General features: G+C 33.4%; 2 protein-coding genes and 1 long non-coding RNA gene across 4 annotated transcripts; 2 read left to right on the forward strand and 1 right to left on the reverse strand.

The window, feature by feature from the left end:
• Positions 1-1935: 1935 nt before the first annotated feature.
• Positions 1936-5395, forward strand: LOC123316982 (ankyrin repeat and protein kinase domain-containing protein 1-like). The gene is made up of 2 exons (XM_044903313.1): positions 1936-2364; positions 3733-5395. The coding sequence occupies exons 1-2, from the start codon at positions 2299-2301 to the stop codon at positions 4933-4935; spliced, it is 1269 nt and encodes a 422-aa protein (XP_044759248.1). The 5' UTR covers positions 1936-2298; the 3' UTR covers positions 4936-5395.
• On the reverse strand, positions 4473-9814 carry LOC123316987. 2 transcript variants are annotated; one of them, XR_006538125.1, is made up of 3 exons: positions 8792-9814; positions 7512-7756; positions 4473-4599 (listed from the first exon to the last, which is right to left on the reverse strand). It is a non-coding gene; the product is annotated as an uncharacterized LOC123316987 (long non-coding RNA). The 2 variants fall into 2 exon arrangements; XR_006538124.1 differs by lacking the exon at positions 4473-4599 and having other exon boundaries at positions 7393-7756; positions 8792-9032; positions 9112-9795.
• A 3241-nt stretch (positions 9815-13055) lies between these two features.
• On the forward strand, positions 13056-16841 carry LOC123316984 (ankyrin repeat and protein kinase domain-containing protein 1-like). The gene is made up of 2 exons (XM_044903315.1): positions 13056-13484; positions 15417-16841. The coding sequence occupies exons 1-2, from the start codon at positions 13419-13421 to the stop codon at positions 16617-16619; spliced, it is 1269 nt and encodes a 422-aa protein (XP_044759250.1). The 5' UTR covers positions 13056-13418; the 3' UTR covers positions 16620-16841.
• The last annotated feature ends 1228 nt before the right edge of the window (positions 16842-18069 follow it).

Raw genomic sequence — 18069 nt, forward strand, 5'->3', positions numbered from 1 at the left:
GACCCGTTCATATAACACAAGGAACGACTACTTCATTTATCCTCAGCATAACCTCTCTTCCACCGAAAAATCTTGTACTTATATGTGTATCAAACTGTACAACGCACTGCAAAGACGCATAAGGGAGATTGATAAATTCAAAAAAATTCGCAGAGAGATTCATGAACTCTTAATACAGCAGGAACCCTACACCATACTTGATTTTTTGTCAGGAATGAGTCAAACTTAAGCATAATCACTTTTGTGTATTTTCTGTTTTTGACATTTCCCATTTTCATTGTGAATGATGTAACGATGAGTTTTTGTGAATAAAGTTTATTATTATTATTATTATATGATAAATAAGAAATATGGAAATTTAGTTGTAGAATCAACTCATGGAGACGGCTGTCAACCTTAAACATAACTACCCCCACACTCATGAAATTATGAGTTGGGGCATCAATATGTGCCTGCCAGATCTAGGTGTTTTTAATATTATTGTATTTTCAAAGAAAAACTACAATTAAATCCAAATGAACAAATTTCGTATGAAGTATAAGTATCTGCCGCTGTTTGAGATCGTTTTTTACTTTCTAAAAAACCAATATTTATGAGAATATTCCAGATGAATTAACTGTGAAATTATGAATGTCTGAACTTACCTGGTATTCTCTCACTTCACCGTTAAATTATACCGTACTTAACCTTTCAGAAATCAATTTGCACAGCAACACTTTGTAAAGTGAGAGCGTACCCCAAAATCCCATTATACCTATCAAATTATTCCTGGAATGGACTAACCTTTCCTAGAATCATGAAGAAATATTTTTCCTAAAATTTTATGATGTTGATCCCAATAACACAAGGTATTCGGTAAGAAAATACTGAACGATAAGGTTCACGAATAGACATGCTCCTTTCTTTTAAAGAATCTACAATTTTTATGTGCCCCATACAAACTGCATACTCTCCTAGAAGAACTATGTCAAGAATTTTTTCCTTATTGTCACATATTGGCAATGTAATGACGTATTCACGACCAGCTGAAGCGATATAAATATTTCAGAATCAAAAAGTCAAAAACAAAAATTGTATTTCGACACTTTTATTTTTCATATTTTTCATTTTTGTATGATCTATATTTTATCATATATGTCTTTTTATTTTCTGATGGAAAAGTTTCTACTTCGGCGGAATTCCCAAATATGTGCGATCTTCAAAGTAGCGAGAGGAGAAAAAAACCTAATATACACGGTGTATCAGAGTAGGTATAACAAACGGTAGATGTTACAAATGGATTTTATAAATTTTTTTTGCTCGGTTTATTTCTGAGATACAGGATGTCATAATTACGAAAAATTATCAGATTTCGGCAAATTTTGAAGAGTGTGTCTGCTTTTAGAGAAAACAATGTTTGTCAGATTGAATGTTTGCTTCAATTTGCCTCTTGTTATACCTAACTTCCATAATTTGTCTAGAAACATTTTCTTAATTCCCTAACTATATTATATTCTTCTGATTTCTGATTTTCTCAGAAACGGTCAGGATTAGACTCAATTTATTTTCCCTTTCGCAAGAGAAGCGAAAGAGAAATCAAATAGGTTCCATGTCCACATCTTGTTCTTATTCTTTTGAGAACCATTCACCCTCCTTTACTACATTTATGTCTATACTAATGAATAATATTGAAGTATCTCACTGTAATTTTCGAATTCTATCTATCCGTTTAATGATTCTTTTAAATTGTGCCGCAAAAAAGTTATGAGAAAGAATAATACAATTCATCTCCGTTCATTTAAATTTGCCGGTGTGTGTAGTAATAAAATTAAAAATCTTCATTATCTACTCGAATCTAACGAATTATTGGGACAAGTTCATCTATCCAATATTCGGAAATAAATAGGCGTTCCAGGATTCATGATTCGCAGCTTCAAAAAGTTCAGAAATATGATTTTTCTCTCAATTTTTTCCCTATCAAATTTGAATAAAAAGGGGCTGTAGATTAGCCTGAAGGATATGCCTATAAAACTGAATATCACCAACCGAATGACTTCATCTTATGAGGGTACGCTTGCTCAGGTATAATTTGAAATTTCGAAGCCCAGTCTATAATGAGTCATAGTTGACAATTTCCATGAAACGAACCGAAGTTTATTATTATTGTTCGGAAGAAAAAGATGCAGAAAAGAAGAAGAACATCTAGAATTCTCACCACTTAACCGGGTTGATGAATAGTTGAGTATTCTGCGATTTGAGTTTCATTAGTGCGAAAGACACTCTGCTTAGTACAAGTCTAAAGTTATTGGTGCTTTCAAAATGTTGTTCCTAAGTGTCGAACTCTTCTTTATTCTGTTTTTGATAGTTATACTATGTGTCAATAAGGTAAGTCCGAATAATTTTGACTCAACGCTAATATTAAGCTACAAAATATGCTAACCGGCATATTTTTATGGAATCTAATAATAGTTTTCTTCAGGTACTTTTTTTCGATCTCTGAAATTCCGTTTGTATACATATTCAGTATGTGTAGTACCTTTGTGTAAAATAATTAATACCTCGATTCATTTCCCTTGAGTAACGGGTAATATTGGCTTAGAATAGAAAAAATTGACGTTGAAAGAGATACTCATATGCGAGAAATATTGAAATCAATTTTCTATAGAACGAATAAATACTTGAATGCTAAATTCATCGAGGAAATATCAAAGGCTTAACGATACAGTAACATTGGATTGAATATAAGAAATAAATAACTGAACTCAATATTTGGAAGAATAGTTAACTAATGGAAATATGTCCAAGGAATTTATTTTTATTTAAATTATACCAGAACTTTCGTCCTCCATAATTAATTCAACGGGTCTATTCTTTCAGGAAATAGGACTAAATAAAAAATATTAATGGTTATACAACTGCCGTGGCGACATTTCGCAGAAGTTGCCTTTTGCATCTTCAGGTCTACAATTTATTCAAAAACATATAATACAAAGTCACATATAATGTCAACAAATCTTATTTACCAAAAAAATTTTTACAGTTTAGCCCCAATTCCAATGCCCCTTTCAAAGCCAGTAAGGTCCCAATTCCAAGAATTCCCATAAATATTTGCTCGTGATCTGACAATGGCGGGTCTACGGTTATAATTCGCGACCAATTGTTAATGGAATTGATTCCCTCATTTTCTACCATGATCTGCAATTCTACTTTTCACAAATCGAAGCAAATTCCTAAATTTATCAAATTCTACAGGAATATAAAAGTTACATTCTTTCAATCATTTATTTTTTCCAAACTTCAATCAGAATCTGACATTCAATTTGATTTGTCATAGGTATATCATTTATTTTACGAAGAAATTTTTCAATTTTTGAATTCTAAGGAAACTTACATCAATGTTTTACAAAATTCTGTCTCTTTAAAATTGAAAAAATGTTGAACTTGTAATATTCGCACCTCTTGAGTAACAACCATACTTGGTATTCTAACTGAAAACTTGAACGGTGTACTAATATTGTTACAAAATATATAATTTGAAATTTTATTAATTCGGAAGAAACTAGAACCGTAACGGTATTCGCTCATCTAAAATACTAGAGCAATCAAAATTCTTCACCTGCTTCATGAATTGTTTGCATCAATATTTCATTTAAAATTGACATTGGCTCTGAAAAAATTGGCTTATGAAAGCGATAAAAAATTCTGGAACTTCAACTGCATCAATTAATTAATTCCTAATTTTTTTTCTCACAGAAGGTGTTACTCTTATATGCGAGGAAGAAACTGAAGCAGAACCAGGATAGGATTAACTCCGCTTTCAGAGCTTCAATTTTTGCTGGAGAAGAACATACAATGTTGAAGTTATTGGAAGAGGGGGCGGATGTGAAATGCACCGATGTTATTGGCTATGCTTGTCTTCACCACGCAGTGCTATGCGGACATTACAAATTAATTAAACACCTAGTAATGTATGGCGCTGATATAGAGCAAGAAGGCAATTTTTACGGTTACAAACCAATTCATTTGTGTGTTTATGCGGCCAACAAAGACAAATGCTTGGAAGAGTTACTGAAATATGGTGCTCAACTAGATGCCGTTGACTGTTTGCAAAATACCTTACTACATTTAGTGGTGAAGTTTAGACCCCAAGATATGAATTTTATCGAAAAACTGCTCGATTACGGTTTAGGTCCAAATGCCACAAATATAATAGGAAACAACTGCCTCCACATCATTGCTGCATCTCGCACATGCTCTATCGAAAAGGTCCTGTTTCTGGCGAGGAAATTCATACACAGAGGTGTTGATATCGACCGTAAGAATACATCAATTGGTGAGACACCCTTACAAATAGCATCCCGTACAGGAAAGACGGTTTTGGTCGATCTTCTTCTTCGTGAGGGGGCGGCAATAGACGTGAGGAGCAACATTGGATTGACTGCTTTCGAGCAATTGTTCGTGGAAAATCATCCAATGACGGCCATCATCCCCACCTTCATTAAACACATCGCTCTGAGAAAACACCGTGGGGAAAATGTTGAAGACAGTATTTTTAGGAAAATTGCCTCCGATGTGAAACTACAAATCATATATCGCTATTACGACGAAGATTTGGAGTATCTGAAATCCATAAATATAGTTGAAACACACTGGGTAACACTGCATCATATATTATGCTGCGAGAAGAGTGAGGTTATCAATTACTTGAGAAACGCTAGTGTCAGGAATAACATTTTTTCACAAGAGGTTTCCACTTTTTATTGGAATGAAATTCGACACAAATTTTCGAAAATCATTGAAATCGTCAAATTTCAAGAGGAGGCCTGTAGAGTTCTGAATATAGTGTTCGATAGTAGAATTCCTTATTTATGTTTAAAGCAAATATGCAAATATTTGTCTGAAGAGGATGTGAAAAAATTGTCCACATTATTGTTGAGAGAAAATACAATTGATTGAAATTATCAGTTTTTGATATTAATTTAACCCAAATCACCTTTTTATTCACCAGAAATTGTCCCTATGAAACGGATTCATCGAAAAAAAATTCACATTTTGCACTTTTCATTCCTCATGTGAAGGGCTAAAATAGCTACTTGACTTGAATCCAAAGGAGATCAAAGTAAGAGGGGAACATATTATTTCTTCAGATCGCAGCTTGCTTTTATCTTATTCTTTAGCTTTTCCAATGTCCATCTTCAAATTAAATTTTATTTTTTCATTATGCCACATTTCAGTTTGAATGATAATACTCAATGTTCTTATTTATACAAATGAAGAATTTTTACTGTTTGACATAAATGGGCAGAAAACAATATTAAAGTCAGTTGTGGATTATTCGTTTGTCACAACACCGTTGCCACAACTAATATCAATTTTTATTACGAAAATGCCGAAAGTGATTGAAAAAAGAGACAGGGTTTCGGGATATACTATTTAGAATTCAGGTCCGCTCATTTAATATTCTAAAATCCACAATACGTCAGACAGAAGCGAAAATATCAATTGTGAGAAAATTTATATAATGTTTCATCTGAATCCAAACGACTTATATTTCAGCTGAATATTTCCACAATCAGAAAGATTGTGAATGAAGAGGATGACAAAGAATTTCCTTCTATTGAGAGACCCAAAAAAGTGGTGCATTTGAGAATTTCATGCTTGAGTGAATTAATTGCGAAAAGTTTACTACAGGATTCTCGATGAATGTCATCGTAGAATATGTTCCCGAAAATTGATATTTCTAATCTTCATTTGAGTTGCCTATACATTGTGAATGATTTAAGGTACCAATTATTTATTATCAATTATTATTATTATATCAATGTATTAAGATGAACAGCCACAAATACGCGCCAGTTGTCCTGTTAATTGTTTATTCAGGTGAAATTTTTTTTCAAAGGTGAAGTCATCTTGACAATTCCCCCTATATACAGGTCTAATTTTTCGTAGAGGTACTCTACAGGTTCCAAGGTATGTCCCCTTATATTAATCTGACACGCTCGAGTATATCCCGAATTTCCCTCTTCGGCTCCCCAACTACAAGTGTCACTTGACTTAGAAATTGGAAGCCAAACTTATATTCTGAGAGGGATAGCCAATTTTTTGATTCCGGTGGATAGCGCAGGTATAATTCAATATACTTCCTACTGTAGGAGAAATGATGGGCAGTTGGGCGAATATAATGATTTAGAAAAAATATATAAGAAATGATATACAGTCCCTGGCCATATTATTAGACGCATTGATTCGATGCAAAATCTCAATATTGAATTATTAAATTGAATGTTTATGTTACATATACTTCATCTGTAAATGGTTTTCACATATAATATATCATATTCAATAAAAAATATTGATTTATCGATGATTAAACATGAAATTCTAATATTTTGCTGAGCCACCCTGTGTAGCTATGAGAGCTTCATACTGTCAATGCAGAATTGTTCGGTTTGCTGCATTCGAGGATGATGATTTTATATGCGGATTATCGAAATAACGTCCGAACCTGCAGAATTCAAGACGTCCACTGGAAGACATAGTACTGATTCATACTTGAGTACTAATACTACAACATCAAAAATAAATGCCAAATAGAACAATTTAATGAGAGTCGTAGATAAAACTGACATTCTGTGGAAATGAAATTCAAATATTCTGCTTTTTTCTCGGGCAATACCGGTAAATATAAAAAAAATCCTCAGTGCGTCTAATAAACTGGCCAGGGACTGTAGTAATTAATCCTAACATGCTTTTATACACGATCTTATTTTGAATATAGTTCTTAGTTAAGTGTTATATTTGTGTAAGTAGTTTGGGTAGATTTTTTTTATTGATATCCAATAATCAAGTAGGAAAAATATCAGTACCTCTTTCAATTACTGATTACTCACTGCTCTCTTATCCGCTGCTTTTGCAGTGGAACGATAAAAAGACTGAATTTTATAGAAAGCTACCAAAAGATTCTATTTTACGAGTTCAAATTACCAATGCTATGATTCTGATATTGTAGAAATGTTTTATGAAAACTTCTGGAACATGTAAGTAGGTTTTTTATAATTGTCTAGGGTATACAGGGTTAATTATATTATTCTTACTGGTTTCACTCTTTAATCGGCAACACACAATTTTGATACAACCTTACGTCTTCGATATTAAATTCGTCGTTACTTCTTCTAAATAACGGTCGCGTCTCGACTGATGTTATTTTTCAACACTTTTCAACAAATTTTTGAAGAACTGAATACTAAAGTATTTTTTCAATTTCCGTCTAAATTGACAACTCCCTAGCCTTCCCATTTTCTATCAGTTTCTCATTATTCAAACAATAGGAACAACAATAGAACAGCAACAACAACGTCAAAAGTTAATCAAGGGTAATAAAAATATCTTTCTACATGTATGTACGTTATTGGTGTTTACATTGAAAATATGTATGTTTGTCCAAATACCTATTGAAATAATAATGAATCCAAATTTATATGCCACTCAGATACTCACAAGTTTTTTATATTGAATTAGGCAGAATACCATACCTTGCTTTATGAGTTGCGGTGATTTTCATGGAAAAAATGGTGAAACCAGTGGGTCACACTCCTCAGAATAATTCTTCTGGACAAATTTCTTCAGGAAAACTTCAATATCTTCAGAATATTCGAAATGGCGATAAACTCCCAAACATGTCATAAAAAAAAGTTTTACGACGTTTCGAGTGTTGAAACCTATGGGCAGAGTATGGTCAATATAAGTGCCTAGTTATTCTAGGAATCCTATATTCAATCTGAAGGAAAATTCAATGTTATTTTCAAAATATTCACAGATTTATGTTCAGGGGCGGATTGGACCGCCGGGTAACCGGGAAAATTCCCGGTGGGTCGGTTGATTTTTGTGCCAGCGGGCTGGTCAGATCGTACCATTCTTTTTGTCTCCGGCGGAACATGTTTCACGTCGATAACTTTATTTTTACAAATATTGAAACCGATTCAAAATGAATGTTGGAAAAACTACCAATAAATATATGTTTCAATAAGTTTTGAAAATAATACTGATAATAGTAAATTATTCCTGAACAATTGGCATAAACAGGGTGACTTGAAACGTAATGAAAATACTGAAGTTGCCAAAAACTACACGTGATTGTAAGTATGATTATTATGCTGAACTTGCCTTACACGAATATTTTAAGTTGCCAGTTGTGGCGTCATTCTTGCTCAAAAAAATTAATAAAGAAAACCAATACACAGAAGAGTTTCACTTGGGTTTTTCCTCGGTCAGCTGTCAGTGTAGACGGCGTGGGTTCACAATGATTTTATAAAGGGCGCCAACGTATTTTGAATAAAGTGACTCTTCAAAAATGAAAAACTATATCACATCGGCTAAATACGTAAATACCGACCAGAATATTTCAAAGGTGGAAAAGTATATTGTGACAAGTAATAAAAAACAAAAAATTAAAAGGAATTGAGAAGAACCTGGAGAATATGAAAAGAATTTAATATGTAACGTCGAATTCGAGCACAATTCTAGCGAAATTTCCAACAAAATCTTGAGCCTAACATTAAGTAGTAACGTAATAATATTAAAGCTTTCACAAAAAAATATTGGAGGTGCACCTCACTTGATCAAGATCAGTTGACAAATTTTGTATTTAAACAATAATGATCATTTATATGTGTATTTACTCCATAGGTTCAGATATTCAGATATTCACTTATTAATGTCAAAACTCCAAAATCAACTTCACTAGAAAAGTGCCTATGTCACAAGGTACTCTTGATTGGTACCAGCAATCGAAATCTAAATTATCTGTACATACCAGTTTGATGAACAGCAGGATTGAAACTATTATTAAAACTACGTCACCAATTCTCAATCCTGTGAGTCCAAACTCGTGAAGACAAAAATTGAACATAAACCAAAAATCTGCAGCGCTCGTTCAGTATCCTTGATGTTCTTGGATCTTAGGTAAATTGAATTCTCTGTCGACAGCACTCTTATATTTTACGTTATATTCCAAACGTAAACTCAAGAAGAAAAAGTCGGGAAAAAAAAAGGCCCTAGAACAATGGGATGTACGATATTAATCGTTCTAGATGAAGATATAAACTATTAACGAATGTATGAAAAAAAACTCACTTTGATGTTGTGTGGCCTAATGGAGAAAGATACTCTTTCAATACACTCCAATGATCCCCAAATTTGGGTATTATATTGCTTCATCAAATAACCAACTCGCAATACAATATTGAAAGAAATCAGGAAAATATTTTTATCCCAAAACTCTTGGATTTCCACAGAATAAATCGAAATATCTACTTTCCCAATTTCGAAGTACGAAAGTAAATTCTTTCTTGAAGGAAATTACCGTATCTGGCACATATGGAAAAAAAAAAACCGATAAACATTCCCCGAGATAATTTAAATTCGTCGAACTCGAAATCAGTAGGCAACCCAAATTACTATACGAAGTATTTTGTGCTGCAATGAAATTGAACGCTACACAGTCCATGGTGTGAAAGTAAAGTTTGGTATTGTGATTAAAAACAGGGAAGTGAGTGATATTATTTGACAGAAGCTTACTCGCTATAGGAAATACAAAATCTATGTCCGCCATTCGAAGATGCATAAATTGCAATTCCATTATGTGAAACGAAAATCTCCAAAAGAAGGTTTTTGAGCAAAAATACATTTTTTACCTGACAGGATAGGTCTCTTGTTTGGGATTATAGAAGGAATTATAGAAGGCTATAATCTACAGTAAAACGAGTTATATAAGAATTCTTATTTTCAAGAAAAAACCCCTACAACTAAATTTTCTTGTTTCTACTGTCAAAATAACCATTATTATCAATTTTTGTGTTTTCAATATCCCGAAACCATATATTTGCCATATAAATAGTTAGCAATATCAATAGTTTCCAGATTTTATTTTAGTTTTGAATAACCCGGTATGTTCCTTCAGAATTTATGTAGGTACTGTGTATATCACGTGAGTGGATCCCTGCATTTTGTACCTAATTCGTTGAGCAAAATCTTGAAGTGAATAATCAATTTGATGATATTTTAGGGTACATATATCAAAATATGATATCGGAAAAACTATCCAACATACGCATGGGAAGGTATCATGGTAAACAACCATTTTCGTCGACTGGCTTAGAAATTAATGGTACATAGAGACTATTTCTAACCTTTTTTCAGATTCCATCAATTTCTTACAAAATAACTCCGAGGAAATTTGAAATCGAAATTCGGAAACTATGCATCCATGTTGTGTATGGTTCAAAAAATACTTGATGTCAAATGTGAGAAAATGGATAAAACTAATTCGACAAATTTTATTTTTTAAACCATACCTATAGACAACAGGGATACATTTTTCGTTGATGCTTTTTACTCAGAGTTGTTTCATTAAACACAGCGTCCGTAGCTTGGTGGTTAGAAGCGTCGGCTCAGTATTTCGCAACCGTAAGGTACTGAGTTCGATCCTGGGCTAGAGAAGGAATTTTCTTGTCCATACGGGTACGAGCCACCATTCACTGTTGTGTTCGAATTAACAGTGCTGCGCCTAAGGTGGCGTAAGGACACAGTAAGCCAGAACAAAACTGATTCTCCGAACTCGTACAAGCTTACGGAGCTTCTGAGGCGTACTTCGGTACCTGTGGAGAATCAGGATAATATAATATATGAATATTAATGAAATATAAAACTAACATTGTATGAATATATTCATGCAATTTGTAAATGACTAGTTAATTTATGGTCGAAAAACAGTGGGTCTTTCAAATATATTTTTTTGAGCAGCCCCCTGAAGATGGCATGTGAAAATAAATGTTTAATTTTCTCCTTAGTAACTATCAATCAAATTTTGTAGTTGTTCTATAGGCAATAAAAAATTGGTGGTGTTTCTCTATAATGTCAGCATGATATACGCCAACTAGGTAAAAACTGTCACTTTGCAGGAAATGACGAGAGATCTTATTTGTTCAAAATGAATCAAGCTATCAAAAATTGATTTCTCAAAAGTATTATATGCATAAGTAAAAAACTTTTCGCGAAACGATTTAAGAGGTGTTTTTTTCTACCCCTTGCAGTTATATGAAAACATCGCAGAATTTTTTGATCGCCTTCTCGCTTCCCCAAAATGTCTGCTCAATTTTTTGACATTTTTCTGAATTGTAAGAAAAAAAATCGCGTTTCAGTTGCCATCCTTTGGGGATGTTCATTAAAACGTCTTTTTCATAGCACTTCATGCTAGCTACTCCACTGAACCCTCACCAAAACTACTTTTTTCGTTCTAAGTGTGCCGGTCTGGAAGAAAATTCCCGGGCCGGTTCGATGTAGCCCATATCTGCTTCTGTTTATGTTCAATATCCAAGGTTGGGGAGTTATGCCCCTTTTGATGACGTAAAGTCGAAAAAAAACGGAAAGATTATGGATTGCATAAAAACCGGATTTCTTGGTGAAAAGCAAAAATATTATATGATAAATAAGAAATATGGAAATTTAGTTGTAGAATCAACTCATGGAGACGGCTGTCAACCTTAAACATAACTACCCCACACTCATAAAATTATGAGTTGGGGCATCAATATGTGCCTGCCAGATCTAGGTGTTTTTAATATTATTGTATTTTCAAAAAAAAACTACAATTAAATCCAAATGAACAAATTTCGTATGAAGTATAAGTATCTGCCGCTGTTTGAGATCGTTTCTTACTTTCTAAAAGAACAATATTTTTGAGAATATTCCAGATGAATTAACTGTGAAATTATGAATGTCTGAAATTACCTGGTATTCTCTCACTTCACCGTTAAATTATACCGTACTTAACCTTTCAGAAATCAATTTGCACAGCAACACTTTGTAAAGTGAGAGCGTACCCCAAAATCCCATTATACCTATCAAATTATTCCTGGAATGGACTAACATTTCCTAGAATCATGAAGGAATATTTTTCCCAAAATTTTATGATGTTGATCCCAATAACAAAAGGTATTCGATAAGAAAATACTTAACGATAAAGTTCACGAATAGACATGCTCCTTTCTTCAAAAGAATCTACAATTTTTATGTGCCCCATACAAACTGCATACTCTCCTAGAAGAACTATGTCAAGAATTTTTTCCTTATTGTCACATTTTGGCAATGTAATGACGTATTCACGACCAGCTAAAGCGATATAAATATTACAGAATCAAAAAGTCAAAAACAAAAATTTTATTTCGACACTTTTATTTTTCATATTTTTCATTTTTGTATGATCTATATTTTATCATATATGTCTTTTTATTTTCTGATGGAAAAGTTTCTACTTCGGCGGAATTCCCAAATATGTGCGATCTTCAAAGTAGCGAGAGGAGAAAAACCTAATATACACGGTGTATCAGAGTAGGTATAACAAACGGTAGATGTTACAAATGGATTTTATAAATTTTTTTTGCTCGGTTTATTTCTGAGATACAGGATGTCATAATTACGAAAAATTATCAGATTTCGGCAAATTTTGAAGAGTGTGTCTGCTTTTAGAGAAAACAATGTTTGTCAGATTGAATGTTTGCTTCAATTTGCCTCTTGTTATACCTAACTTCCATAATTTGTCTAGAAACATTTTCTTAATTCCCTAACTATATTATATTCTTCTGATTTCTGATTTTCTCAGAAACGGTCAGGATTAGACTCAATTTATTTTCCCTTTCGCAAGAGAAGCGAAAGAGAAATCAAATAGGTTCCATGTCCACATCTTGTTCTTATTCTTTTGAGAACCATTCACCCTCCTTTACTACATTTATGTCTATACTAATGAATAATATTGAAGTATCTCACTGTAATTTTCGAATTCTATCTATCCGTTTAATGATTCTTTTAAATTGTGCCGCAAAAAAGTTATGAGAAAGAATAATACAATTCATCTCCGTTCATTTAAATTTGCCGGTGTGTGTAGTAATAAAATTAAAAATCTTCATTATCTACTCGAATCTAACGAATTATTGGGACAAGTTCATCTATCCAATATTCGGAAATAAATAGGCGTTCCAGGATTCATGATTCGCAGCTTCAAAAAGTTCAGAAATATGATTTTTCTCTCAATTTTTTCCCTATCAAATTTGAATAAAAAGGGGCTGTAGATTAGCCTGAAGGATATGCCTATAAAACTGAATATCACCAACCGAATGACTTCATCTTATGAGGGTACGCTTGCTCAGGTATAATTTGAAATTTCGAAGCCCAGTCTATAATGAGTCATAGTTGACAATTTCCATGAAACGAACCGAAGTTTATTATTATTGTTCGGAAGAAAAAGATGCAGAAAAGAAGAAGAACATCTAGAATTCTCACCACTTAACCGGGTTGATGAATAGTTGAGTATTCTGCGATTTGAGTTTCATTAGTGCGAAAGACACTCTGCTTAGTACAAGTCTAAAGTTATTGGTGCTTTCAAAATGTTGTTCCTAAGTGTCGAACTCTTCTTTATTCTGTTTTTGATAGTTATACTATGTGTCAATAAGGTAAGTCCGAATAATTTTGACTCAACGCTAATATTAAGCTACAAAATATGCTAACCGGCATATTTTTATGGAATCTAATAATAGTTTTCTTCAGGTACTTTTTTTCGATCTCTGAAATTCCGTTTGTATACATATTCAGTATGTGTAGTACCTTTGTGTAAAATAATTAATACCTCGATTCATTTCCCTTGAGTAACGGGTAATATTGGCTTAGAATAGAAAAAATTGACGTTGAAAGAGATACTCATATGCGAGAAATATTGAAATCAATTTTCTATAGAACGAATAAATACTTGAATGCTAAATTCATCGAGGAAATATCAAAGGCTTAACGATACAGTAACATTGGATTGAATATAAGAAATAAATAACTGAACTCAATATTTGGAAGAATAGTTAACTAATGGAAATATGTCCAAGGAATTTATTTTTATTTAAATTATACCAGAACTTTCGTCCTCCATAATTAATTCAACGGGTCTATTCTTTCAGGAAATAGGACTAAATAAAAAATATTAATGGTTATACAACTGCCGTGGCGACATTTCGCAGAAGTTGCCTTTTGCATCTTCAGGTCTACAATTTATTCAAAAACATATAATACAAAGTCACATATAATGTCAACAAATCTTATTTACCAAAAAAATTTTTACAGTTTAGCCCCAATTCCAATGCCCCTTTCAAAGCCAGTAAGGTCCCAATTCCAAGAATTCCCATAAATATTTGCTCGTGATCTGACAAGGGCGGGTCTACGGTTATAATTCGCGACCAATTGTTAATGGAATTGATTCCCTCATTTTCTACCATGATCTGCAATTCTACTTTTCACAAATCGAAGCAAATTCCTAAATTTATCAAATTCTACAGGAATATAAAAGTTACATTGGTCGCATTCAGCGGACGGAGCGCAAAACGCTTCTGTTACCCATCGGTAGCGGTAGCGGTCGGGAACATGTTGAACGTTCGCTGGCAAGCCGAGATAGGATAAGGCAGTCCAACGAGCTGTCACTATCAGCTGATTAGTTGAGAAGTCTGTAGGAAAGACGTAAACAAACGGATTTTTTAAGTTTCGTTAACCTTGTGCTGGTTAAGTCAGTTTTTTTTTTTGTGAAAAACATAACCTAGAATTCTGACGAATTACTTTGTTGCTCTAGTATATTTCCTATAACTTATTTAACATCCTTCTTTATTACCTTCCATCAATTTTCATTTCATTTTCCTCAACAAACTCAAGCTCGTGCATCTTCCAGACTAAATAACAACTACCTACTCAGTTCAAGTCCAACTTTCGCTCCTTTCCGCTACCGCTACCTAGCACAAATCAAATCCGCTCCCAAAAGTGGCGTCCGCTCCAGAACGTGTTGAGAATGTAGCGCATATGTCACCGAACGTTTACGCTAGCGTTTGGTAACAGTTGCGCAACTGTTTCGTCCGCTGAATGCGACCATTCTTTCAATCATTTATTTTTTCCAAACTTCAATCAGAATCTGACATTCAATTTGATTTGTCATAGGTATATCATTTATTTTACGAAGAAATTTTTCAATTTTTGAATTCTAAGGAAACTTACATCAATGTTTTACAAAATTCTGTCTCTTTAAAATTGAAAAAATGTTGAACTTGTAATATTCGCACCTCTTGAGTAACAACCATACTTGGTATTCTAACTGAAAACTTGAACGGTGTACTAATATTGTTACAAAATATATAATTTGAAATTTTATTAATTCGGAAGAAACTAGAACCGTAACGGTATTCGCTCATCTAAAATACTAGAGCAATCAAAATTCTTCACCTGCTTCATGAATTGTTTGCATCAATATTTCATTTCAAATTGACATTGGCTCTGAAAAAATTGGCTTATGAAAGCGATAAAAAATTCTGGAACTTCAACTGCATCAATTAATTAATTCCTAATTTTTTTTCTCACAGAAGGTGTTACTCTTATATGCGAGGAAGAAACTGAAGCAGAACCAGGATAGGATTAACTCCGCTTTCAGAGCTTCAATTTTTGCTGGAGAAGAACATACAATGTTGAAGTTATTGGAAGAGGGGGCGGATGTGAAATGCACCGATGTTATTGGCTATGCTTGTCTTCACCACGCAGTGCTATGCGGACATTACAAATTAATTAAACACCTAGTAATGTATGGCGCTGATATAGAGCAAGAAGGCAATTTTTACGGTTACAAACCAATTCATTTGTGTGTTTATGCGGCCAACAAAGACAAATGCTTGGAAGAGTTACTGAAATATGGTGCTCAACTAGATGCCGTTGACTGTTTGCAAAATACCTTACTACATTTAGTGGTGAAGTTTAGACCCCAAGATATGAATTTTATCGAAAAACTGCTCGATTACGGTTTAGGTCCAAATGCCACAAATATAATAGGAAACAACTGCCTCCACATCATTGCTGCATCTCGCACATGCTCTATCGAAAAGGTCCTGTTTCTGGCGAGGAAATTCATACACAGAGGTGTTGATATCGACCGTAAGAATACATCAATTGGTGAGACACCCTTACAAATAGCATCCCGTACAGGAAAGACGGTTTTGGTCGATCTTCTTCTTCGTGAGGGGGCGGCAATAGACGTGAGGAGCAACATTGGATTGACTGCTTTCGAGCAATTGTTCGTGGAAAATCATCCAATGACGGCCATCATCCCCACCTTCATTAAACACATCGCTCTGAGAAAACACCGTGGGGAAAATGTTGAAGACAGTATTTTTAGGAAAATTGCCTCCGATGTGAAACTACAAATCATATATCGCTATTACGACGAAGATTTGGAGTATCTGAAATCCATAAATATAGTTGAAACACACTGGGTAACACTGCATCATATATTATGCTGCGAGAAGAGTGAGGTTATCAATTACTTGAGAAACGCTAGTGTCAGGAATAACATTTTTTCACAAGAGGTTTCCACTTTTTATTGGAATGAAATTCGACACAAATTTTCGAAAATCATTGAAATCGTCAAATTTCAAGAGGAGGCCTGTAGAGTTCTGAATATAGTGTTCGATAGTAGAATTCCTTATTTATGTTTAAAGCAAATATGCAAATATTTGTCTGAAGAGGATGTGAAAAAATTGTCCACATTATTGTTGAGAGAAAATACAATTGATTGAAATTATCAGTTTTTGATATTAATTTAACCCAAATCACCTTTTTATTCACCAGAAATTGTCCCTATGAAACGGATTCATCGAAAAAAAATTCACATTTTGCACTTTTCATTCCTCATGTGAAGGGCTAAAATAGCTACTTGACTTGAATCCAAAGGAGATCAAAGTAAGAGGGGAACATATTATTTCTTCAGATCGCAGCTTGCTTTTATCTTATTCTTTAGCTTTTCCAATGTTCATCTTCAAATTAAATTTTATTTTTTCATTATGCCACATTTCAGTTTGAATGATAATACTCAATGTTCTTATTTATACAAATGAAGAATTTTTACTGTTTGACATAAATGGGCAGAAAACAATATTAAAGTCAGTTGTGGATTATTCGTTTGTCACAACACCGTTGCCACAACTAATATCAATTTTTATTACGAAAATGCCGAAAGTGATTGAAAAAAGAGACAGGGTTTCGGGATATACTATTTAGAATTCAGGTCCGCTCATTTAATATTCTAAAATCCACAATACGTCAGACAGAAGCGAAAATATCAATTGTGAGAAAATTTATATAATGTTTCATCTGAATCCAAACGACTTATATTTCAGCTGAATATTTCCACAATCAGAAAGATTGTGAATGAAGAGGATGACAAAGAATTTCCTTCTATTGAGAGATCCAAAAAAGTGGTGCATTTGAGAATTTCATGCTTGAGTGAATTAATTGCGAAAAGTTTACTACAGGATTCTCGATGAATGTCATCGTAGAATATGTTCCCGAAAATTGATATTTCTAATCTTCATTTGAGTTGCCTATACATTGTGAATGATTTAAGGTACCAATTATTTATTATCAATTATTATTTTTATATCAATGTATTAAGATGAACAGCCACAAATACGCGCCAGTTGTCCTGTTAATTGTTTATTCAGGTGAAATTTTTTTTCAAAGGTGAAGTCATCTTGACAATTCCCCCTATATACAGGTCTAATTTTTCGTAGAGGTACTCTACAGGTTCCAAGGTATGTCCCCTTATATTAATCTGACACGCTCGAGTATATCCCGAATTTCCCTCTTCGGCTCCCCAACTACAAGTGTCACTTGACTTAGAAATTGAAAGCCAAACTTATATTCTGAGAGGGATAGCCAATTTTTTGAGTCCGGTGTATAGCGCAGGTATAATTCAATATACTTCCTACTGTAGGAGAAATGATGGGCAGTTGGGCGAATATAATGATTTAGAAAAAATATATAAGAAATGATATAGTAATTAATCCTAACATGCTTTTATACACGATCTTATTTTGAATATAGTTCTTAGTTAAGTGTTATATTTGTGTAAGTAGTTTGGGTAGATTTTTTTTATTGATATCCAATAATCAAGTAGGAAAAATATCAGTACCTCTTTCAATTACTGATTACTCACTGCTCTCTTATCCGCTGCTTTTGCAGTGGAAC

Source organism: Coccinella septempunctata, chromosome 7 (assembly GCF_907165205.1).
Source record: "Coccinella septempunctata chromosome 7, icCocSept1.1, whole genome shotgun sequence".
Classification (NCBI taxonomy): Eukaryota; Metazoa; Arthropoda; class Insecta; order Coleoptera; family Coccinellidae; genus Coccinella; species Coccinella septempunctata.

Bases quoted from the DNA above. Each gene is read 5' to 3' on its own strand.
- LOC123316982 (XM_044903313.1), top strand. From the start codon at position 2,299: ATGTTGTTCCTAAGTGTCGAACTCTTCTTTATTCTGTTTTTGATAGTT. The intron at 2,365-3,732 runs GTAAGTCCGAAT...TTTTTCTCACAG, and splicing joins TTATACTATGTGTCAATAAG to AAGGTGTTACTCTTATATGC.
- LOC123316984 (XM_044903315.1), top strand. From the start codon at position 13,419: ATGTTGTTCCTAAGTGTCGAACTCTTCTTTATTCTGTTTTTGATAGTT. The intron at 13,485-15,416 runs GTAAGTCCGAAT...TTTTTCTCACAG, and splicing joins TTATACTATGTGTCAATAAG to AAGGTGTTACTCTTATATGC.